The 23,859-nt window shown below is 51.2% G+C and overlaps 1 protein-coding gene across 1 annotated transcript; it reads right to left on the bottom strand.

Moving 5' to 3' along the window:
- Positions 4,372-23,831, bottom strand: ARHGAP19 (Rho GTPase activating protein 19). The gene is made up of 12 exons (XM_021400154.1): positions 23,732-23,831; positions 16,249-16,514; positions 13,188-13,268; positions 12,637-12,846; positions 11,869-12,095; positions 11,529-11,615; positions 10,541-10,606; positions 9,628-9,816; positions 8,817-8,915; positions 8,119-8,211; positions 7,564-7,632; positions 4,372-7,078 (listed from the first exon to the last, which is right to left on the bottom strand). Exons 1-12 carry the CDS (start codon positions 23,800-23,802, stop codon positions 7,022-7,024), a joined length of 1,515 nt encoding a protein of 504 aa, XP_021255829.1. The 5' UTR covers positions 23,803-23,831; the 3' UTR covers positions 4,372-7,021.

A 23,859-nucleotide genomic window follows, 5' to 3' on the forward strand; every position in this document is an offset into this window, starting at 1 on the left:
GCGCACGGGAACGGCACCCCGCCCCTCCCCGCGCCCAACACGGTAGCGGGAGCCGTCGGGGCTCCGTGCCGCGCTAACCACGCGGCCCCGCTCGGAACGCCCGGGTTGGGCAGAGGCCGGGGAACGAGCGGTAGGACAGGGCAACCGCATCCTCTCCTTGGAGGGTACCAAAGGCTCCTGCATCCCCGCGCGCTCCAGGCACCGTCTGCCCATTTCCCAGCGCCCCCCCGAGCTCCATCCCCGTCGCCCAGGTGAGACTGTAGAGATGCGGGGTCCGCTCACAGGGGACCTGCAGCCACTCTTGGGAGCGCAGCTCAGCTCTGCTCTTTGCCTCACGCACAAACAGTAAATCTTACGGTCCCGGTTGAGGTGTCCGTGCCCTTTTCCATTCCCAGGGAATATCTCAAGAAATAAAACAACAAAAAAGCCTTTGTGATCAATCCACCAAAAAGGCAAAACATACCTGTTTCAGCGCCAAAAAACACAAAACAACAACAACAAAAAATCCAACAAAACTTGAAGCCAAGAAATATTGTGAGCTTGGCTCCATGCTGTTGACATTTCAGAAACGTGAATGTTGCATTCAGCAGCATCTTCCCCGAGGTCTGTGGGTGAGAAGCAGGAGAGTGTAATCAGGAGGGCTGCATCAACAATGGCACCTGCAACACCTGCAGAGCCTCCCAGCCCCCCGAGCTGTAGGGAAACCTACAGGCATTTCGTAACAGCAGGCAGAGCTTTGGCTGTTGGAGCAACCGCCGCAGTTTTCCTCAGAGGAGGAACGCAGGGATGGCAGCAGGTCCTGAGGCCAGGAGCACCTCTTAAATCAGTGCCACCCCCATACAGCGTAGAACAAACCAATGATCCTTAAGCAGAAAGAGTGAGGGGTCTGCTCAAGGTCTCTCTCCAAGCAAGAGCCACCTTGCACACATGGGGCTGCACCAGCTTGGCTCGGACTGGCAGCCCTTTCCCATCCCAAATGCTGGCTCCCATCATCTGTCTGCATTTTCGTGACATCTCCTTCCTCTGGCCCCAATCCCAGGAGGAAGCTGTGGCTGAGACGCATGAAAGGGGTTTGTTCCCCGTTGCTACACAGCAGCCCTGACAGCTAGGAAGATGAGCAGCTTCCCAGGGGCTGGGAGCTGACCCCAAGCTGGCACAGCATCAGCGGGGCTCCCATGGGGACACTGGTGGCAGTGGCACTGCGGAGCACCCAGGGAGAACCAAGACACTGTGCTGAAGAGCTCGGCTGAATTTCTGGCGGTGAAGGTTATTTCCCAGCAGCTCCGTGTTCCCCAAAGCCACCACCAAAATGGCATGGCTGAAGATGTGGGATGAGATCCATCAAAAGTGCCACATGGGGTGGTGTTTACTTTGGAGAGCAACATCTGCATGGGAAAGGCCCAGGGTGCCACTGAATATGGATGAGGAGCCAGGAGGAAAAGAAACCCCAAACTTTCCTTTATCAGGGGAGGCCTGGTCCTGCCGTCTGCCGCTGGGATCTGGGCCAAACTGTTTGATAGAGAGAGAGACCATCTGGATCGTCTGATGGGCTCTGGGTTTGGTTAAAGTGAAGCAGAAGCTTTTTTTTTTTTTTTGCAGGAAAGGAGTTTCCATGGGGAGATCTGGAGAAGGATTCCAGGGGACGCGCCAGACCTGTCGTGCAAAGAGATGCGAAGCAGCTACAAAGCTTCAAACAAAGTTTGCTGCCAGCTTTAAGCCAGATTCCCCCAGGGGAGCATCTGGGCATCATTCCCATCCACGCAGGACATGCTGCAGTGTGCCACTGAACTGCCCAGCCCCTTTGCTTCCCAGGCAGGGGCTGCACTTCCAGCAAGAACCTGAGCTGGGGGCTGGAGATTTGTTAAGACCTCCCAGAGACCCCTGTAGAGGCTCAGCTCACGTGGGGAGGCCTCACTTGGCCTTGGAGTAGGAGGCGCTATTGAGAGGGGGCCAATGTGTCCGCCCCGCTACAGTACCTGTTGGGCTCTCGCAGAGTGGCAGTGCCTTGATGGGTCTGTTATGGAGTGGTGGAGGCAGCAGGGCTGCTGGGATCATGGTAAGTCAGTAAAGCAGTGTCAGGCAGGGCTGGGGGTGCTCTTGCTGGTGACTCTCTAGGAATAAGGCTGACTTCATTGGCAAACACCAGCAGCATCACCCCGTGAACAGTGCCAGCATCGTCCTGTGAGCATGGCCAGCATCACCTTACAAGCACTGCCAGCACTGCCCTTGAGACACTGCCAGCACAGCCCTGTGAACACAGCCAGCATCACCCCGCAAGCTGTGCCAGCAGCATTCTGCAAGCATGTCCCCATTGACTGCCTGGGGACCTCGCCGCTGGGATGGAGCAAAGGGACCTTTGCTGTGGGTGCCTCGAGGTGGTGTGAGAGGAGCTCTGCTCCATGAGGAAAGCAATCACAGCAAGCAGCCCAGCACATGAGAACTGCTGTTCCCGGTGGCACAGCACAGGCTGGTTTGAATGAGCCGCAGGCGACGAGGTGCTTGTCAGGAGCCTGGCACATGGAAGCACTGCTGGTAGTGCAGTGTGGGGCCAGGGACCACGGGTCCCAGATGCAGAGACCGTTCCACATCTGTACGCACAGGACCTTCCCCACTCGCACTGCCTGGAGCCATTCATTACCCTCCTCAATGAAGACGCATTGGAGGGATAATTTACTGTTTAATAGACTAACTTTCTATTTGCTATTGCCATGCACATCCAGCATATTTCTCCACGGTGCCATAAATTCCTCTGCCACAAAGCCCTGCCTCGGGAGCAGGCGGGCCCAGGGCACACTACGTCCCTGAGCCGTGCAGGACTGCACCCAGGAGCTGGTCCAGCAGAGATCCCACCAGCAGCTCCCAGCATGAGCACAGGGTCAGCGTGGGACCCAGCTCCCAGATCCCAATGGCCACACATTTGCACAATTTATGAGCTCCAGCATGAAGCCCTCACAGGGGAGATGGGCAAACAGAACTAAGCACGGTAATTTACTCACGCCATGAAAAAATATTAGTTGATCTAAGCTGATGAGATTGTGAAGCCTGATAACTGGTCTGGCCAGTGCCAGCATCCGCTGCTAGTAGCGCATGTGTTTTTGTCTACAGCGTTGCCCTAGGCAGTGAGATACAGCGGCAGCGTGACAGCTCCTAGCCACACATGGTAATTTAAGGGGAAAAAAATCATATTTCATCTCTGAACCAGGGCAGAACAGTTTGGGGAAAAAAAAAATCAAGACAACTTGCAAACATTGATTTAGATTGCAGTGACACACTGCAGAACTTATTTGCAAGTCTGGGCAGTGCACTTTTAAGATAAAAACTGTTTAATGAAACGAAGGAGGAGTGCTGCTTGCTTGCTTTGTAATGTCACTGCTGTGCAGGAGGAGTGACAGGCCAAACCAAACACGCTGATGGCTGAGATCCCCTCCAGGGCTGTACCCTCACCCCACGCTAGGGCCCAGTGATACAGCCAGGCATCAGCGTGTGGGTTGTGGCTTCACAGGCTACAAACGACTCATTTTTAAAACGATGCAAGCAGACTGAAGCTGTCGCTTTGAACCGCAGCTGCCTCAGTGTTATCAGAGAGGCGATATTTGGATTTGCAGTATTCAAAATAGCTGCTGTGAGTTTTTGCAGCTCTTTGTTCAGCATTTTCAAAGCTGGACGCGTCTCTCGGGACCCCCAAGCCCACTTTCAAGTGCAGAGAGGTCCGTGTGCTCCCGCTCCCTGAGCTCAGGGAGACGTGGGTCCCTCGGCACCCAGCCCCAGAGGAGAGCTCCCACTTGGAGCAGACCCCGCAGAAACAGCGCTGCTTCCCAACACTTCCCCTGCTTGATTTTCAATTGCACGGCGAGGATGTTAATGAGTGTCTGAGCCACGGCAGGCAAGCCCAGGGCATTTCAAATGGAAGAACTTCACAGAGAAATAATCTGCATAAAATCTGAGACACCATTATTAAGAAGGAAGCGAAAATGCAAGCAGAAAGCATCCTCCCTCAGCAGCCGAGAAAGGAATGGTTCTAAAGAGAAAAATGTATTCATTTGATCCATTATTTATATAAAGTGCTCTTTGTAAACCTGATTTCCCATCACCCCGGCTGACAGCAGGGGGAAGACAGGAAAGGAAGAGGCCCAACTTTCCACCTCTGGGGGAGGACAGCCCGCCCGGGCACCCCACATTGCGCTCGGATTCCGCATGGGGGGGTACAGGCAGCAGGGCCGGGGGAGGACAGAGCCGCGGGCTGGCAGTGCCCCCGCACCTCCAGGAGAGCAGGGCTGGGCTGTGAGCAGACAGCTCCTTCCTTTTGAAGGCGGCTGCACCGCCGAGTCCTCGCTGTCCCAGTGAAACTGCTTAAGCCGCTCAACAAAACCGTTAAAAATAAAAGCATTTAATATGGGGTTTTTGCATGAACACACACAAGAGCAGCAGTCTGAAACAGTACATACATAGCGTATATAAATAAGAACAAAGATTAAAACTGCTTTGGAAATGAGAGACTCTGGGAACAGTTAGCGGCTGCTCTGGGAGGAAGGAAGCATCCATGTGAGGCATTGCATAGATAAATGAACACATCCAGACGTGACTGTGGGGTGGTGTGAACACGGGGCTGCGACAACCAGCGGTCTTAGGGGCTGAGTCCCTGCTGGCCACCTCCATCCTCAGCATGAGGAGGAGAGCAGCATGGGCTAAAGGCAGGGCTCTGACCCCAGGACCTCTGGGGACTGCACCCCTTCTGTTTGCAATGGAAGGCATGCAAGACATGCAGAAATTATTTTCTTGGGGCTAAGCAAATCTCAGCAGTGGCAGAAGCCAGAGTGTCTGAGCTAGAGCCATCAGTATAAGGGCTGACACTGGAGAGGAGCTACATTCCTCTTGCCTGTACAGCAGCAGTGTATTTAGCCGGAGGAACAAGAATGCCTTGCTAAGCCAACATCCAAACAGAGATATAGGTATGCCCAAGTATGCTAAGAGCAAAAGGGAGAGAGGAGGGATGGGATGGACAGAAGCACAGCTGCCCTCAATGCAGGAAGAGCAGAGGCAGCAGGAGCAGACCCAGCTGCCCACACACTGCCACCCAACCCCGGGCTCTGGTCCAAGGGGAGGCCGGTGTCCCCAGGGCTCTGCCAGCAGCACACTGCACGGCAGGAGGCTGCAGGGACAGGGCAGAAGTGCACTCAGCCAAACACTCTGCGCCCTTCAGAGAGGAGCACAAAGACAGCTTCAGCCTCTGGAGGGATGGATTACAGACACATCCAAACAGCACGTACTGTTACCGTAGCAAACAGCCTCTGCCTTCCTCACAGCATCCTCACCTGCCTGGTCCCTGAAGAACCAGAGCTTTCTTTGCTGTGACAGAGGCTTCTAACACCAGGAACTCACAACTCCCACATCTACTGTTCCACTGCCCCTTACATTTCCTCCGCTCTGGGGTCAGACTGGGGACAGGCACTCCTGATAAAGTACCATGAACATCCCCTAGGATATAGCAGCTTGAGGCGCATAGCTTTGTAGCTCTTAAAAAAAAAATAGCAGTACAAAAACACGAATAACTGCTCAGCTGCACAGGGGTCCAACTCCCCGTTCTGAGCCAGTCAGACTGAACTCCCTGCTCACATCCCCACATTCACACCTCGTGCTACCAGTTGTCTCCAAAAGCTGTCAAGGACAGAGCTCTAACTCCTGCCGGCTGCTGGTTCTTAAAGATTAGAAGACAATTATAATTGGATTCCAGAGATTATTTGCTTCGCCAAGAAGGGCTGAGAAGTGTTTAGATGGTTCCTCAACCGATTAAATCTTTATTTCACAGCAGTGACCCTGTGTGTCTTCTACTCCAGAGCGCTTGCAGACAGGTACTTGGCAAGATTGGCTCACTGGAGCACTCCAGCTTAACAAGACAGCTGACAATGGCCAGCTGTGATGGGGTTTTATCCTCTCTCTAGATGGTTTCATCTCATTTCTGCAGCTCAGGGCAAAAAGCTGAACCTGGCTCTAGCCCTTTCTCCCAGTTTAATGATTAATCAGCCAGTTGCCTGACCAGCCAGCCAAATACCTTGAGCCAAAGCTGTTGGCACCATTTGCAGCATAACACAAATGCCTGGAGCCCTCCTGTACTTCTTGTACTGCTGCTATACTGTGCATGCAACTACCAGATTTTGCCTGCATGAGACATGCCAGCATCTGAAGGCTGGGCTGCCCTGCCCCAGGACAGCTTTTGCCAGCCTCCTGTCCCCAGATATAAGCCCTGCTCCATTTAGCCTCCCTGGAGGAACACAAAGCAAAGCCTCTCCTTGTTCAACATGCAAAGCCAGCAGCAGCACAGGAATGCAGAAACACGAAGGCAGTGTGCAAGGACTGCCTCCAGCTCAACCTGAAACAGAGTGGTTCAGAAGTGGCTTTCCCCATGCTCCATTTGAAGTGGTGGCACCCAGGCCCTCTCCTGTGCTCCGTACCACTTTGTGCACTCCAGCCCTTCAGGGACAGCAAGGCAAGAAGGACCCCATGGGAAGCAGAGGTCCCAGGAAGCACAGAGGGTCTGGCTCCAAAGGAGATCAGGAGGTAAGGTTAACTGTCGGGATGCAGGTAAAGGTTGGAGTCCATTGTTCTCACTGCTAACAGAGGGAAGGAAGCAAAACAAGCCAATGTTAAAAACTCAGAGCAGAAAGAGTTAAAAAAAAAAACAACACAGTCTAACATCACAGAAAGCTGGGAGTGCAAACAGGGCCCTGCAATACAGAGGGGTCTCCATGTAAGCAAGCTCTCCAGCTCTTCCCAGAGCCAGCAGGTCAGACATGCTGCACAACAGCTTTTGGTTAGATAGTGGTTTGCCCCATAATGAATGAAATAATATAATTTATATACAGAAAGAAACAAGTCCCTGCAGTCTTTGCAGAGGTCCAGTTTCAAGGGTGCTGGCATGTTGGTAAGGGCTGCTGTGAGCCTGCAGCGCTCCCCGCTCAGCGCAGCACATAATTCACAGCTTGTGAGGCTGGGCATTCCCCACCCAACGCCGGTGCAAAGCAATTCAAAGGGATGATGAATCCTTGGAAAGCAGGTGGGCTCGCATGCGTCTACAGGATTCCTGCAGCAGAGAATTAGAGCAATTGAGTGCTTGAGAAACAGAACGTCATGCAAGTAAAGGGAGATCGTTATCCTCCCCCTCCAAGGACTCCTACTGTAGTCAGCTTGCATGTTTACCCTTTCCACAATATTTACCAAAGCAGAGCAGAAGACAAGAGGCAGTGTGCAGACACTGCCATCCTGACAGGCTGTTAGCACCAGTCCGTGCTGCTAGCTGCCCTCCCACCTCCCATGACAACCAGCCTGCCAGCTCTCAGACAGAGGAGTTGTATATCCCTGCTTGGATGGAAGTCATCAAGGTCCAGTGCCCAGCATGCCATCTGCTTGGCATGGAGCAGACTGCTGCAGCCAGGGGACCATAGCTGCCACAGCCAGAGGCAAAGCCACATGAGCATGGCATCACCTCTGTAGGTCTCTCTGTCCTTCAGACGACAGCTTAGCGGGCCGGGTTCTTACAGGAAGAACATGTACATTTGTGTCTCTCACCTCTTTATGGCCCTCCAATGATTTCAGTTTCCCCTGGGACATGTGAGCTGGAGATCCACATTTCTGTAACTGGACAAGAGACAAATAGGAGCAGAAACAGAAAATGAAGTAGTATCTGCAGCCTCCTCTGGCAGCTACCTGTACCACCAGAGAGCAGCTACAATCCAAACCCACTTGTGGCATGTCTTGCCTGGGGGACAGACCTATCCAAAGGCAGCTGGCTCTATACAACTTATGGATGAGGATGTGAGAGGGAAGGGGGCACAACTCAGTTCTACAGAGCAGGAACACAGATAATGCCAGAGGGACATCTCTGGTGTGGAGGCTGAATGCTGCCACCCACGCCCTGATGGTGCCTTCATTATATCTGCACTGTTCTCCCTGGAGCAGCTTCCTAAGGCCATATCAGATCATGCAGAAGAAACTTGGAAACCCTGTCTTGAGTAGAGAACAGTGAACACCCCCCCAAGAATCACTCAAAGCAGTGCCCAAGTTGCAATCAAACTCCCTTCCCACATGTTCAGCAATGTCAGCAGTGCTGGGAGCAGCTCTTACCAGATGGACATTCTCTTTGCTGACTCGTTTGGGCTCCGGTGTGGTATCTCTGCTCTTCCTCTCCTCTGTAACTGGGGTTCCCAAAACTTTCCTCTGCCGCAAGAAGAGAGGCCTGTTTGCTATTGCTTAGAGCACAGAGAGGAAAGGAAATGGAAGGAGCAAGACGCACAGCTGATAAGCAGTTGGATGCTGGGAAAGAAAAGAGGAAGCCAGGCTGGAACAGCGACTGCAAAGCAGAATCAACCGAAATACCATGCCACCAGGCTGAGTCTGCCTGATTCTGGAGGGTATGGGAGCTGACACAAGGCCTGGCCAGGAGCCCAGTTTGTCAGAAGCAGGTACATGCTGCTGTAGGGCAGCCTACAGTGTGCTCACACCTGTGCTGACAGACTAGACTACATGATCAGCTTCATGTCAGTCCTCATCTCATCTCAGGAAGCAAATAGGCCTTCAGAAAGATGCACAGACCCTACAGCCAAGTGTTTCAGCAGAGCATTTAATAGACAATTATGCTTTATACTAACAAGGCTTATTTTCACTGTGCTGCCTTTCTGTCCCCAGCAGATCTATGTCGTATAGCAGCCAGTACTTTGAACATTCCCTACTTTTGAGGGTTTTATTCAAGACAGGGCAAGGCAAAAGCAGAGAGCAACGTCAGAAACTCACAGTGGAGAGCAGGGTTCAGAGACTGTCCTTACCTTAATGAGGCCGCTGAAGGAGCGCGAGCGAGTACGTCGTGGTGCTGGAGGTGTGGCCACATCAGAGCTGGGAGTGAGAGCTGAAGGATGCTTATTGAACTAGGAGGAAACACAAAGGCAGTAGGTTACCACAGTTTAGTTTACAGTTACACCAGCCCCTTGCTGCTGTGTGCTACTCTACTGCTGCCCTCTGGCTAAGCCTCTGGTTGGCTTTTCCACACTCTCAAATGTAGGAGCAGCTCATAGCTGCAGGGAGACGGAAGCAGAAGGCGGCTACATCTCCCATGCAGGATTGCAGGGAGCTTGGGTGCAAGGTTGCTTTATGATGGATACCAAGTTAGAGGTTAAAGCAGAAAGGGTTTAGGGAAGGAGCTGGAGGCTCACATCCAGATCAAGCATTGTCCACTGCCACACAACCTCTCTGGAGCAGCAAGTTGGTTGGGAATGCTCATCAGGCTTGAAAGAGACCAGTTAGTCCCAGTCCCTCCAGGCAAAAAAGGAAGGAACTTTTCCCTTCCTGAGGCAGAAAGATCAATAATCAGGATTGGGAAACTGCTGGCTGGCAAATCCCTGGCTCAGAAAGCAGCTCAAAGCACAGCTTGGTGCAGAAAGCTTCACTGTCAGCCATGTCCAGGACAGGCCACCACCTCCCCTTCCTCCATCCTGCTCTGCCTCTTACAAAGCCCAGAGCCCACGCTCCCCAGCCAGCCCAGGGCTAGGGGCAGCTCGCAGGTGGGCCCTGCGTTTAGCCCTATGCCCAGAACTGTGCTGACAAACACACCCCAAAGAGATCTTTTCCTTCCCACACTACCTGCCGGATGAGCTTCTTCTTCTTTGCAGAGTCAGGCATATTGTGTACATGGCGAAAGAGCTCCCTCAGTGCCTCCTCTGTGCGCTGCTGGGTCTCCTCCTGATGGCAGGAGTCCAGACGGCTTCGCTTCTGAGACTTGAGGGGTTGCAATTCCTTGGAGCCAGGAGATGTTAGCAAATCCAGGTCATCCTGGGAAAGTGGAGACAGTAGTCGTTTCCCATGCTTTAATCCAAGTGAGCCACCCATCTGAGTCAGGCTGGGAAGTCTCGTGAGCTGCTTCACCCCAGTGAATGCACAAGGCTATGTTTTCCCTACCCCTCTGCAGCAGCACTGCACCAGCAGGCCCTGCGCCAGGAAGAGGTGACAGCAATTCAAAGGTGACCCCACTGCTTCTTCCCTCCCTTCCTGGATGCCAGCTGCAAAAGCCCTTCCAGGTTTGAGAAGGGTCAGTGCAGCTCCTTGCAATGCATCTACCTTCTTCTGCAGCTATGAGGCAGAGAAGCATTTGCTAGAAAGAAGCAGACAAATCCTTCCCCAGTGACAGAAAGTAGCCTTTGTCCTAGCCCCTGTACCGAGCAGCCTGGTCACGGCAGCAGATGCGTCTGTTTGGAAGGCAGAACTCCATGAAGGAGCAGGTGCTGCATGTACTGGGCAGAGGGAACGGGTTTGCTGCTAAAGAGGAGCTGGTAGCTTTCCCTGTGCTTTTGATTAACAGATGCTTCAACTCTGCCCAATTTCCCTAATGCAGTTGCCTGCACTACCACACCATATGGTTCCCCCTCTCCTGCTCTCTAACAGATCCTCTTTCATGATTCCATTTGTTTTTCAGCTTCTTTGACTCACAAAGGTCCCTTCATAGTACCATGGCCTCTGCCCTTTCTTGGAGGGCAAGCACCACAATTGCTGGCCTTACCTTCGATGTGTGGGCTCTGGATCCCAGGTAATGCAGCCTGGCACACTCCCTGATGTAAGCTGGGGCCTGTGATGATGAACAGAGGAAATGTATGATTAGTATGCTTGGCCCTGGGGGAAGGGTGGCCGCACCAAAAGCCGCTCTTCAACCATGCAAACAAGCCTTTTCCATCTAGACTGCTGTTTAATGCAGAAAAAACAATGGGACTTCATGTCCTCACTGGAATCCCTGCTCAGAGTTTCCATTTGATCCGTGGAGTCAGCACTAGGAGAAAACAAAACAGGAGCTAGGTTTCACAGAAGTTTTGTCCAAGCAATTCCTCCAGCTCTGAGCTGGCCAAACAGGGGTCTGACAAAAAAGGCAGAAAGGGAGCTCTCTTTGTAGAGGGCAGGAGCCCAAAGTGACCTGTAAGGTCCTGGGAAGTCAAGAGACAGCCTGTTGCAGAAACACTTCCTTGGAGAAACCTGTAGATGCTCCTGTCCTAGCACAGCATCCTACTCTGAGCTACGAAAAGATGCCCAAGACTGCAGACTATGCCTATAACAGCAACGGTCAGCTGCCACTCGCAGAGAAGTTCACAACCAAGCAACCCGTGTATTAAGGATGCAGCTCCTGGCAGCACTCACCCAGGCCAAGCCCCTCCGTTTCCAGAACTTGAGGGAAGCACGGTCACCAACTGCCCCAAGGAAACAGGTTTTCCAGCCTGGAATCAGGTGCTGGGTGTCCAGCAGAGGGTGGTATTACACTGCACCGTGCTTCTGACCTGCCGAGGCGCAAAGGCCACCTCTGGGCTGTGTTCCTTCTCCTGGGCTGCACGCCCAGCAAAGGCTTCCTCTCACTAAAGGAACAGCTTCTTGCAGAAATCATGCTCTCACTCCAGAAGAGAGCACCCAGAAATATATTCCTGCCACCTGGGATCTGTGTGGGTAAGAGGCATTCAAACTCCCACAAAAGGGGAAGGGAGGGCAAGACCCCAAAGCATGATTACCTTGAAGAGTTTCTGCGAGTGTTTGATCATGAAGGTCACTCCATTGTTTAGCTTTGTGATATTCTCTTGCAGGTCATTTGCTGTCACCTGGCAAGGGGACACAAAGGCACAGCTATTAGAAGGGAAGTAGGAATTGCAAATGAAACCTATAGTGGGCCTGGACTGAACACAAAGTCTGAGTCCTGCCAGATAGATCCATATCACCACCCAGCCTCCGAACTCTCGAATAACTGATTGTACCAGCACAATCTTCCCAAATGGGTGCTTCCCCTGCAGGCCTACCAAACTTCTGCTTTCTACTTAGCAATATCCCACCAGCAGATACTGAGGCATCACTCACGTTTCTGGGCCATAGGATGTGTGGTGCAAACATGAGGGCGAGATTGTGGGCAGACATCTTGTTCTTGTCCTGCTTCTTGGCAGTCTGGTAGAGCAAATCCAGCAGCAGTTTGAGCAGGCTGCGGTTGGGTGCAGGGAGGATCAGGAAGAGCAGCTGGAGGGCTTCAATTTGGCGCTCTTTGTCTGGAGTGCTGGTCTTATTCCCCTTCTCATCAAACAGCGTCAAGTCTGCCAAATCACAGGGCTGAATGTGAGGACAAGCACTGCCTCCTTGACAGCAGGCCTACTGGGACCAGTTGCCCTTCCCTCTTCCCTCCTCCAAACTCCTGCACAGCTCTTGACCCTCCACCTCCTTCCCCCAAGCCTCCCCACTTGATTTGTACTCCTCCCACACAACAACACAGTTGCTAAGGATTTTGATGGATTGAGGGCAAGGTAAGGTAGTTCAATAATGGTCCTTAAGAACATATGAACCATCCCCTAGCTGAGGAGATCCCAGGCTTAAAACATATAAAACATATAAAACATAGATAGAGATCTAGGTTACAAACGCAGACTCCTCTCTTGTGCTGGAGAGAGAAGATCAGGCCAGGCAGGCCTGGTCTGATTCCTTAGGATGTTCAGCACCAGTCTTTCCTCCTTACCATGCATTTAGAGTTTGCATTTTAGGATCTCCAACAGCCTACTGTGCAGCTCTAAAGCATTACCAGCATTCCAGGAGGCTGGCTCCATTCCCTCTGCTCATTGCTGCCTCTTGTTGCTTACTCACCTGCAATTTTGAGGTGGGCATGGAAGTGCTTGTGTGTCAGCAGGGGCTCTGGTAATTCACCCAGGAACATCTTAAGCAAGGTGGCCACATCATTGGAATGAAACTCCCCAGAGTCCAAGTCGATATCTGTACCACTGTTCAGAGCATCCTTTAGGATCTGTTGCCTGATACTGTTGCCTGGCACCCGAAACAAACCTTCTGCTCGTAGATCTGTTCAATGGAGGGGAGGAAAAAAAAAAGGCCACCAATTATTCAGAGGCTGATTCCCATTTTCTTACCAAAGCAGTACTCTTTGCAGAGCTTGACAGCAAACCTCAGGGAGCTGCATTCAAAGCCATGACTTCAAGCTGACTCCCATAAGCAAAAAGAGTATGTGCACAGGGGAAAGAGATCAACGTATCAGCTAGGCAATCCTGGGGAACAGTCACCTAGTTCTGACCCCAAATCCTGCTGATGGAGAACTCTGCTCTCCCCCCTGCCCGCACCACAGAGATCTGAGGCGGGCCACACAGACACCCCTTGGAATAGAAGAAAAAGACAGAAGCACTTACTTTTGTGCAGATACTCAATTAACTGTGAGACCTGTGCGATGCCTTCTTCAGTCAGTGGGGAGCCAAACACCACTCCTTTCTCTGCAGAACAAAAGGTAACGCGTTCAAGCAGCTCAGAGCACAACAGTCAGAGAGAGGCACGGTCAGAGAGAGGCACGGTCCCACAGAACAGGATCTCAGAATGCAAAAACAGTGACCCAAAATACTATGAGTGGAGGTCACAGGGACCCCTCACACACACACAGATATTATCTCACAAACACTCCCAAATAAGTCACTTCCTCTCACCATGCTGTACTTACAAGGGCTTCATCATCCTGCTTCTTACCTCAGCTTAATTAGTTTTTATCAGCTAAGGCAAACATTCTCTAGCTCCTGAAAAGAAACAACACCAGAACAGATGCTTCAGTATTAAAGGGCATATCATCTGTTAGTCTGAACCCTACGGGAATAGCAGAGTGGGAAAGGTAGATGCGACAGCCCAGACTGCCCTGGTGCCCACCAAAACGGCACACTCCACACCTGGGAAGAAATGCCCAAGTTAAGCCTCACCATGGCTTGACAGGGAGCAGAGCAGGAGGAAGCGTAGATATGAGATTACAGGAGAGGGGAACACGTACTAGTGGGGGAGAAGGCATGATAGCCAAGTGAGAAAAGCAACGCGTCGCTTGGTCTGACAAAAGTTATCTCTCCCCACAAGCTTTGTCTTGTTTCTTTTTTCCCCTCATAGCACAGAGTAATTTCACTAGCTTTTGGGCTGCTCCATTACAAGTCTTACTGTTCTGTGGTGTTGATGTTCGCAGCACGTGGGAAAGACCTGGCAAACACTGTGTGCTTCTCTAGCAGCCTTCCTGCACCACTACATTTATTCCACCTGAAGAATGTTTCACTTTCTTCCACAACTTCTGAAATGGTAAGCCACCGGGAACTCCAGCCTTCTGTTAAATCAAGAACTATCTGACCTCCCTCTGATAAAGCATACGCTTCAGTCTTGCAGGAGAAAGGAGGACAATGTGACCTCTTGATCCACACGTAAGATTTGAAAGGCCTGAGAGCAAAGGGAGAGAGTGATTGGCAAAAGATTCTTGTCCTTGAAGAAAACTAAACTCATTAAACATTCAGCAGATAGAATCAGTAGTGGTCAGGAAAAGGAGAGGAAAATACATCATCTTGAGACATGCCTGACAGATTCGATTTACTTTTGAAGTCAGAAGCTGATATCTGAATGAGAATTTGATTCTCAAAGAAACTTGAAAGAAGTGTTGGGAGAATGGATGCTGAGTTACAAAGGCTTAGATGTTCTGGTGCTATGACTTCTGAAAGTAAGCAGCAGCATGAGATTGAGTTTCCTGATGACCAAAGAAGTTGCAGTATTTGCAGTTTGATCAGCTCAGAGTAGTATGGTTCTTGGCCTCTGACTTTGAAGAAATAAAACCTGTTTGTTCTTGCTGGTCTGTAACATGAAATAAAACAAACGATGGCTCAAAGATGAAACAGACAATACATGAAATTGATTTTCTCTGTAAGCACAAACTCCCTTTTTCTCTGAGTTTGGCCAAGGAGTTCACAGACAGTGCCTGTCAATGCAGGGAGACACTGCCATTGCAGCCTGGGAGCAGAGCCAGCAGACTTGGAAACATCTGCTAACTGTAGCTGTAGTGAGACACATGGCCATGGAAACACTGAATGGGGGAAGGAGTGGCTGGAAGGGAGATGTCAGGTCTGAAAGAAGGTAACAGCAGTGCTGCAGCAGAGTACAGATCATTAAAAAAAAAAAAAAAACGGGCTGGAGAAGATGGAGAAGACTCACAAGCCCCCACTAGAAGGTTTTGACAAGAACAGGGAAGTTTCCATACATGATAAGAAAAATGTTTAAACTCAGTTACTCGCTTGCTCCTGTTTGCCAAATAACAAATATCTAAATGTAAGGTGTCGTGCTGCTCTCCTGGAGCAGAGGCAGGGGTAGCACAGGCGTGAGCACAGTGCAACTACATTCTGAGGGCAGTGTGAAGAGCTGTTATTATGGAGCAGCAGGGTAAATCACAGCAATAGGCTAATTCTCAATAAAAGATCTGAAGTACTTGATTTGCAGTACTTGATTTTCCCCCTGCAGTGCTGTCCACCCCAGGGAGAGCACATCTGCTGGCATTCCCACTGGAACCAGAAATGGAGGGCAGGAGTCAGCACCAGAAAAACCAGCCTGAGCAGCGTCCGTATAAAACAAGGTGGAAGCTTAGGTTATGTTCTCAGAGATGCTCCCAAGACCAGAATTGCTCAAAGGAATTAGAAGTGTTCAGTTCCAGGCTGCCAGCGTTTGGAGGCAGCTACCCACAGCTTCTCTGCCAGCAGACAGCTGGTCTAACTAGTAAACCATGGCAGACAGAAGGATGCGAGAGGTGCCCAGATGGAGGTAGTTTATCTAGATGAGAAACTGAACTTCTGAAGGAGAATCAGTATCCCCCCCGAGTGTGGGCAGAGGTGGGAGATGGCACACAGAACACCTGTCAAGATATAACAAAACTGAGGGGTACTGTGAGCCAGTGAAGAGGAGAAGATCTGAACACATCTGTGCTGAAAAGCAAAGCTCAGACTTCTGAGGAGCAGGCAGAGACCACTGTTTCATAACTCCAGAAGAAAGCTCCACCTGAGTGCTTGCCTCAGAAGAATACGTGATCTCCTCCAGCTGAAACTGATCTTGAGTAGTAAGTAAGCAGAGCTTCGTCACTGGGACCAGGACATGGATCAGAGCTGCACTGGTATTTGGAAGTGAGGCGCTTCCCTGTCGTACAGATCTCTGAGCTGCACAGACAAGGCCTTCAGGACAGCTGGTATAGAAAGTGGAGGAGAAGGTGGGCACTGAGTGAAGTCAGTAGCCTGGAAAACCTGGGCATTACTGTTTTTCACAGAGCCTGATGTCTGTGGTCTTTATTAATGCTCCATCACTAAAGAAGAAATCTAACAAACTAAGGAAAACAGAGCATGAACTACCACGGACAAAATCAAGCATGCTGCATGCAAAGACAAGGTCAACTTGGCACGTATGTTAAGAACCCATACTCACCCTTGCGTTTCAAAGACATCAGGGAACGAAAAAACCCAGAGGCTGTGCTGTTTGCCCCGGGCAGCTTCGGGTCCTCCTCTCCCATGAGCTGGGCCAGCTCAGCCCCAGGCAGGTCGATGAGCCTGGTGATGTTGCTGACAACCAGCTCCGTGAACACCTCTGGTTTTTCATGGCGCAGCTTTTCCACAAAGAAGTCGGGATTGAAGATGATGGGCTGGCTGCGCAGGGAGGAGTCATTGCAGATGACAAGATTGCAGATGGCATCGCTGGAAAAAAGGGGAGGAAAAAAATAAAGTAACTTCTCATTGCTTTTTTACAGCCAGCTGGTGTGCCCTGAAGGAGACATCTGCTGACACAGGAGCCACCAGTCTACACCGACAGCACTGTCGGCCTTTGGTGAGCATACAGCACAGATACATTTCCCTTTGGAGCAAAAACATTTCTGGCCTGTTTGCACAACACAGCCCATGACTAGCACACTCCAGAGTGTGATGGTAAAATACGCAACACATGACAACACCCAGCTAAAGAAACTGTCACTGCATCCACATTGTCCTCACTCAGGCGGCTACGACATCCAATATTTTACGGTAACTTTCCACTCTGAGTCATAAATAAGATTGGTCCTGTCTCCTTTCCTCCTGAGAAATTCAATCCTAGTGGCCCAAAAGTCTAAATCCCAATCAAAATGTTTTCATGGACAGCTTGCACTCATCAGTTCTCATCACTGTTCCACCATCAAGCTGCCAGTTCTTTGGTTACTGCTCTCTGCCACCTACAAGAACTGCCCGGCTCTGAATCTGGAGTGAGCGTGAACCTATCAGGATTAGCGCAAATCGCTCAAGATCAGTCCTTGAGGAACTCTTAGCAACCTTCCTTCTGGTAGATTTCCTTTTGGCTCATCCAGGTCTTGCCTCTTCTTCAGTCTGTCCTTCATCTGACCTCCCAGTTCTCTGTTGACGTGGACTTTTTCCAGTTGGATAGCTTTTCACGTGGCAGAAAAGCCACATGGGAAAAGGATGCATGTGGGACACTGCTCTAGCGAGGGTTATAGATAACATACGTAGCCCTAGCAGAGCTTAGGTAAATTACATTTCCCACATCTAAAAAGAAACAGTTATCAAAGAGATCCCAGTTTAATCAGCACTCTTAACCATGTTCATGCTGAAGCTTACCCCCATTTCCATCTACCTCTAGGTCTTTCATTCCTGTCTTCCCACCTCTGTCCCAAAGACTCACACATTCTGAAGTCAGGCCCAAAGGCCAGGCCCCTCTTTTACCTAAAACCAAGAATTAGTGTCATTATTCTCCAGTCACAAGCCACTGAGATGTCGTACTTTGCTCTAAAGCATGAGTCTGGCTCTGCAAGTTGGTGTGCCAGCTCTTCCATGGCTCTGGGCAGAGGCTGCCTACTCACCCAGCTCACACACACTGACTGCTTTCACTGTGTGACATTTTCCAGTCCTTTAATCATTCTTGGGCTCCCGTACAACGCTTTCCACTGTTTCAACATTCCCCCTCAGCTGTGAGCTCCCACTGGACACTGTTTTCCACCAGCAGCTGCTAAGCACGCAGGTAACAGGAACAATGAGCACATACAGCAGGGATCACATCAGTCCTAGAGGTTCCTGCTGCAAAGCACGCTCCCCTAAAGACCAGAGCCTCCTGAACAGAGCCCTTGGCACTGTGCTCCGACCACAGCTGGGCTCACCGCTCTGCACACCTGCCTCCAGAAGGGAAGGCGTCTGCAGCCCTCTGGACCTAACAGTTATCCAAGGGGCTGCTGTAAGGCTGAGACCTGAAACACCGTCTTGGTGTGATTTCCAGGGAGTGAGATCAGAGCAGGAGAGCTGGGACAGGCTGCACAGGGAGCAGGGTGCTCATTGCAATCACAGGGAACCAGGCGCTCAGCGACACTTGCACCGTGAGAACCCCCACAAAGCCCTGTCTCCTTACCACCGTTCCCTGTGGATGTCAGGCTCCTTCAAGGGGATGCGAGGAGGAAGGTCTGCGAGGCAGACGTAGGGCAATCTGCCAAGCCAACAAAAATTTTAGAAAGCTCTTAAAGATTCCCAGCTGCGTTGCTCAGTGGCCCGGAGAGCATGCTGCTGGCTCCAAATGGGGGCCATATTTCCCCGAGTACCTCCCAGTGTGTTTTTCGGTAGTTCGTTATCTGTCATAAATCAAGACCGAGATGCAACGACTCAATATCCGCTGCCAGAAAGCAACTACCCATCGACCTGATCACATTCGCATTTCATCACGCAGGGCTGCAATGCGCGAGCAAGTGCCAGCTCTGCCCATAATGCAGAGCAAGCCCTTTGCCTGAAACCCATGACAACTCATTCTGTGGCAATGCAGATCCTGAGAAGGGTTAATAGTGAGTGTATGGGCCCAGTGACCCTGCCTGCAATGATCCGTGCGCTGTTATTCACTCACTAGCAGTTTTGTTTCCCCACAGAGAAGATATGCAAATACTTTGCAGCAGTTACATCAAGCATCACAGATTATCTGCTCTTTCTGACAATCGGATATCTAGATTCAGAGAAAGGAAATTAAACAATTTTGTCAGCTAGAACTGACTGACGTGAGTTCGCTGCACAGACGGTGTTAGAGCTGCATCAAGTTTAACAACATTTAATGCAAAAATAAATAGAAAAAAATTAAATTTCTTACATGAGTGCTGAGAGCTTTTGGAGAGGCATTAGGAAGCAGAGACAGGGGAAAGAACTTGCTCCTTGTTTCCAGCAACAAAAGAAACCTGCCTGTCCCAGCACAGCCTATGCAAATCCCACGCATGCTACGAGACACAAGGGCGCATTATTGGGGCTGAAAGGCCCCCTTGGCACACACTGGGCATCAGCCTTCACACAGAGACAAAACAGAAAAGAAAAGCTGGACAAATTGATTCATGTCTCTTGCCAAAGGCTGCGTAGCTGGAGTTTAACGGCAAATAACTCCTACATAGAAACCGGGGTTTTGAATTAGGAGCAGCGTGGTATTAAGTGCTCTCCACCTGCATCTAAGAGGAACCCACAAAACAGCCCCGAATCTACCCTGTGTTTGCCATGAGGAAAGCCATGCAAACGCATTCCCAACAGCATCCAAGCACAACTGATGTCACAGCGCCGGCGGGACAGCCACCAAGTCCCTGCGCCATGCAGCCCAGCAGCCGCGCTCGGAGCTCTCCACACCGCTGCCTTCACACTTGTGCACCCCTCCAAAGGCTCCGTGAGCTGGAAGGCCACTGCCCGTTGCCACAGCTGCTGTGCCTCCGCTCCGGGCTCCCCATTCCACGTCCCTCCGGATTCATCCCCCAGCAGCTGGGAGCAGCCCTGTGTGCTCCAATAGTGGCACGGCCCTTCAACGAGCCGCTCAATTCCAGGAGGTCACTTTATTAGCAGCTCTTCCCGGCGCTGAAAATTTGCCTTTGTACCGTTATTGCTAATCAAAATGGAAATGGGAGGCTAACCCCTATTTCTGAGCAAAGAGAAAGCCCCCACTGGCTTCACACACAATAACCCTGCCAATCCCCACTGCTGCACACGCTATAACCTTCAGAAAAAGCCATGTGCCCCATCTGCCGTTTTCCCGTTAGAAAAGGAAGATGGATGTGCCCTGCCTACACCCATTTTATGTAACAGCAGCAAAGGGGAGACAAACATTTAGTTAGTTTATTGCTGGTTTTTTTCCTTACTTGCAAGTAGAGCTACATTTTTATACGTTGCAATCTCAGATTGCTTTATGACACATCAAAAGACAATACAATAAAGGACCAAATGGCTTCCTCTCTGATCCCATGAATAAAGTCAAATCCCAATGAATAATAAAACCTTGTACTAATAGGGTTGTGATTAAGACAGCAGATTAAAAAAAATCAGCCCTATATTGTGCTGAGCTTCGTGCCATTCTGGTATCTTTCAGGAGCAAAGCCTGTGATCCCAGCCAAGCCACAAAGAAAGCTGTCTGTCACACACAGCGTTCTTGCTCCAGGCATGACAGCCCCATCATTTCATGGGGAGTGGATGGTGCAGGAGGTCAAAATCATGATGGATCAATTAATCCCTAAGGTAACTAGATCCAAACGGGGGAAATGCCTTGGAAACGAGGACAAAAGTGAGATTTTAACCGGCACAACCTGGTGACTGCACCTGGGGCGTGAGCAGGAAATCAGCGCACGTGGAAGCAAGTTGTGCTCAGATGGGTGAGACCTGGCTGCTTCAGAACAATTCAAAAAATCTGTAAAAGCTGCAAGTCCGTACACGCAAAGGCAGAGGCAGATTCCAGCAGCATGAAATAGAGCATAAGGAGAACACAAATAAGCCAAGAAAGAAGGATGAGGCACCTCTGGGGCAAGAAACGAACTGCGTTTTTCTAGCTGGGAAAGTGGAAGTGTTGGAAGCTGCAGATTTCAGGGCAGCCCGATGCATCTAATTCAGCGGGCAGAATCCAGCCCCAGTGTCACTTTTTGCACTTCGGATGTTGTCACGGGAAAGCTAATGCCTCAGTCACACTGCGGCAGGCGAGTCTTACCGGGCAGGAGAAAAAGGATTAAAGAGCTTTTGAAAATAAGGCAGATAATGGAAGAAAATCTCCCCGTATAATAACAAAATCTTTCGACTGAGGAACAGCCAGGCAAGCAGTGAGCACTGAGCGTGGAGCGATAAGCAGACACTGCTGGGGAACACAAAACACAGGGATTCTGTGCCTGGCTAAGCACAAAGGGAGACGGGATGGATGCGCTTGGGCTCGTGTTTCCCTGGGGAGAGAGAAGGAGCATCGTCCCCACACTGTGCCAGAGCAAGGAATCAATTAATGAGGGCGTCTGAAGGCAGTATTCCAGAGCCAGATAGGAGCCATCCCATATTTTGCAAAGAGATGAAAGGCCCAGAGTGGAATGATGTGAAATAATTTTAAGTACAGAAGGACTAGAAGACAAATTATTTCCTAGAGTAAAAAAAAAAATAATAAAATTAAAAGAACTCTGGTGGGAATGGGCTGCAGAGGCATGAGAAGTGACTTCACTGTTAAGGTTGTTTTGAGGACTATACTTCGGACTGACATTCTTGTAAGACAGCATCACAAAGATCACATTCAGCCCTCAGATTTAGCACAGTAACTCCCTATAGGGTGACTGATTTGCCTCTGAAAAATGTCAAGAAAAACACGCAGCGATTTTTGCCGAGGGTTATACTCATGAGGTCTTTAAGGGCAAAGAGAGTCCTTTTGTGATGAGCGCAGAGCACATAGCACAGTGAGTGCCAAGCCTTGACCACTGTTTCTAGGCTTCATCCTAGTGAGCCGTAATAAAAACTGCCTTTTTTAATTGTTGCTTTGCTTTCTTCACAGCTAAACAGATGACATGGAGTGATTCAGCCTTTTGGCTATGGGAATCAGATAATAATATACAATTTAAACAGCAGGGAGCTGGGGAACAAAGCTGCTATTATGTGATAGCAGCCTGTGCTGGACAACCTGGAACTAATGCAGCACTCGGCCATCTTTTGGGCATTGGATAAATTGGATATCCAAATCCCCGCTATCATCTATGAATTCAAATTCTGTCTCAGCAAAAGACTTGAGCAGACCTCGGCAACATCGGCTGCACACACGTGATGCGAACCTGGAGACAGACCTATCTGGGATGATAAAGGGCTGCAAAAGGGGGAAAGTGGGCTTGGAACAAACTGAAAATGGAAAACGTTACTGGTGGCAAGCCAGACTGTGGCAGCAAGGCGGCTTGATGTACACGAAATACTGAGAATTTTGCATTTCAACGTGAAATGTTTCAACTTAGACCCCAGCGAATTCGTTTACGGAGTTTTTCAGACAATCCACCAGAATACTGTAAAGTCAACAAAGCCATGCTTCAATCAGCCTGCGGCACATCAGAGCACCCAGGCGCCTTCTGGTGCTAAGGGAGGTGGACTGAAAGGCACCTTGGGGCTGCTGAATCACTGCAGAGCTGCTCACGGAGCCCGTCCTGTGTCACCACTGCTGTTCCAGCTGATCCTGCAGCATGCGATAGCTTCAGATCCTGTCTGACGCTCTGTGAGCACACAGGAACACGGCTACTGCCAGAAACCTGGTACTTCTGCATGAAGGATTTGTAGGTTCATACATTTGCCTTAACGCAGTCTAAACACATAGCAATGCTGCTGCAATTTTCATGACTTTAAGTGCAACGTAAAGTTGGTAAATATATTTATTTTAACGTAAACCTTTATACAAAGCAGCTATAAAGGAGCAGCCTTAGATCCAGTCATAATTGCACAGAAACCAGCACCAAAATTGAACCTTTTAGACGGCAGCAGCTGCCTCTCCTCATTACTGCTCTATTCACTTTTATCACTGTGGCACTGGGAACCTCAGTCACAGCTGGGGACTCCGCTGTGCTCCGTGCTGTACAAACACAGAACAAAGGCAATCCCCTGCCTTCAGAGGGCTGCGAGCTGACGCTGAAATGAATGCTGGAGGGACAGAAAAGAGGAGGAATCCCAAGAGGAGAGGCAGCGCTATCAGTCAGCATGACTGATAGAACTGAACTTGCCAGCTTTTCTGGAGACACTATTAAAAAGGAGGGCGAGGACGGACGTGGAAAACAATCAGGTCACACTGCAGACAGAGAATTAGAGAAAACGCAGCTTGCGTGCACGGGTGGCACGGGGCTGTGCACAACGAGTGGGGCCGGGGGCTGCTGGCGGGGCAGCGGGACCAGGGCAGCCGCTTCCCAGCAGCCAAAGCATCCCGCCTGCCAAGCCGTATTCAAGGCCAGGTTGGATAGGGCCCAGATCTAGAGCCTGTTGCAGCGGTCAGCACCCCTGCCTGCAGCTGGGGGTCGGAACCGGATGACCTTCGAGATCCCTCCCAACCCAACCATTCTGCGATTGTTCCGTTTTATTTTTGCCGACCGGAGCCGAGGGTTTTCCCCAAGACCCCGCGGGCAGGCAAGCGCAGAGCGGGGCAGGGAGGCACCCAGCGGCACCGCGGGCTGCGGGCGAGAGGGACGGGGGCCGCGAGGAGGAGTCGGGCAGGGACGGGTGTCCCGGCCCGAGCCGCAGCGCTGCCCCGGGAGCTGAGGCAGCTCCGCACCGCCGCACGGAAGGAGGGCTCTGCCCGGCCTCGGCGAAGTAGAGCTTTACCGGCCGAACGCAAAGGCGCACGGTTTTGCTAAGCCAGCCGGCAGGCAATTACCGAAGCAGCTGATCGCTTTCTCCGCTATCGACAGCTTCGGGAAAAGAGCTCGCGAGGAAACTCGTGGCAATTACGGCTGTTTCTCCTCCCGAAACCGAGCGCTGCGGCACACCGCGCCGATGACGGCCCGCAATGCGGCAGTGCGGGCTGGGCTGCGGGCTGGGCTGCGGGCTGCGCTGCGTTGCCCTCCCCGCCGCCGCTCAGGCCCGGGCACACCACCCCCCGGCTCCAGGCCGCTACCGCACCACAGGAGAACGCGCACCGCGTCCCAGCGGCGCACCGCTCCTACCTGCCGCCCCGCCGGGCACCGGCCGCCGGCGCTCCCGCCGCCATCTCATACCTGCCGCCCCGCCTCCCCATTGGCCCTCCGAGCCACTCCGCGGTCCCGCCCCTCCCGACCTGCCCGTCTCTATTGGC

This window comes from Numida meleagris, chromosome 5 (assembly GCF_002078875.1).
Source record: "Numida meleagris isolate 19003 breed g44 Domestic line chromosome 5, NumMel1.0, whole genome shotgun sequence".
Lineage (NCBI taxonomy): Eukaryota > Metazoa > Chordata > Aves > Galliformes > Numididae > Numida > Numida meleagris.

What these genes read in the sequence shown, in the direction of transcription:
- ARHGAP19 (XM_021400154.1), bottom strand. Translation starts at nt 23,802, where the DNA reads ATGGGGAGGCGGGGCGGCAGGTATGAGATGGCGGCGGGAGCGCCGGCG. An exon ending in AGAAGAAGCTCATCCGGCAG is followed by an intron (nt 8,916 to 9,627) that starts GTAGTGTGGGAA and finishes GTTTCCTCCTAG; the next exon opens with TTCAATAAGCATCCTTCAGC. An exon ending in CCTTCAGCGGCCTCATTAAG is followed by an intron (nt 8,212 to 8,816) that starts GTAAGGACAGTC and finishes TTCTTGCGGCAG; the next exon opens with AGGAAAGTTTTGGGAACCCC.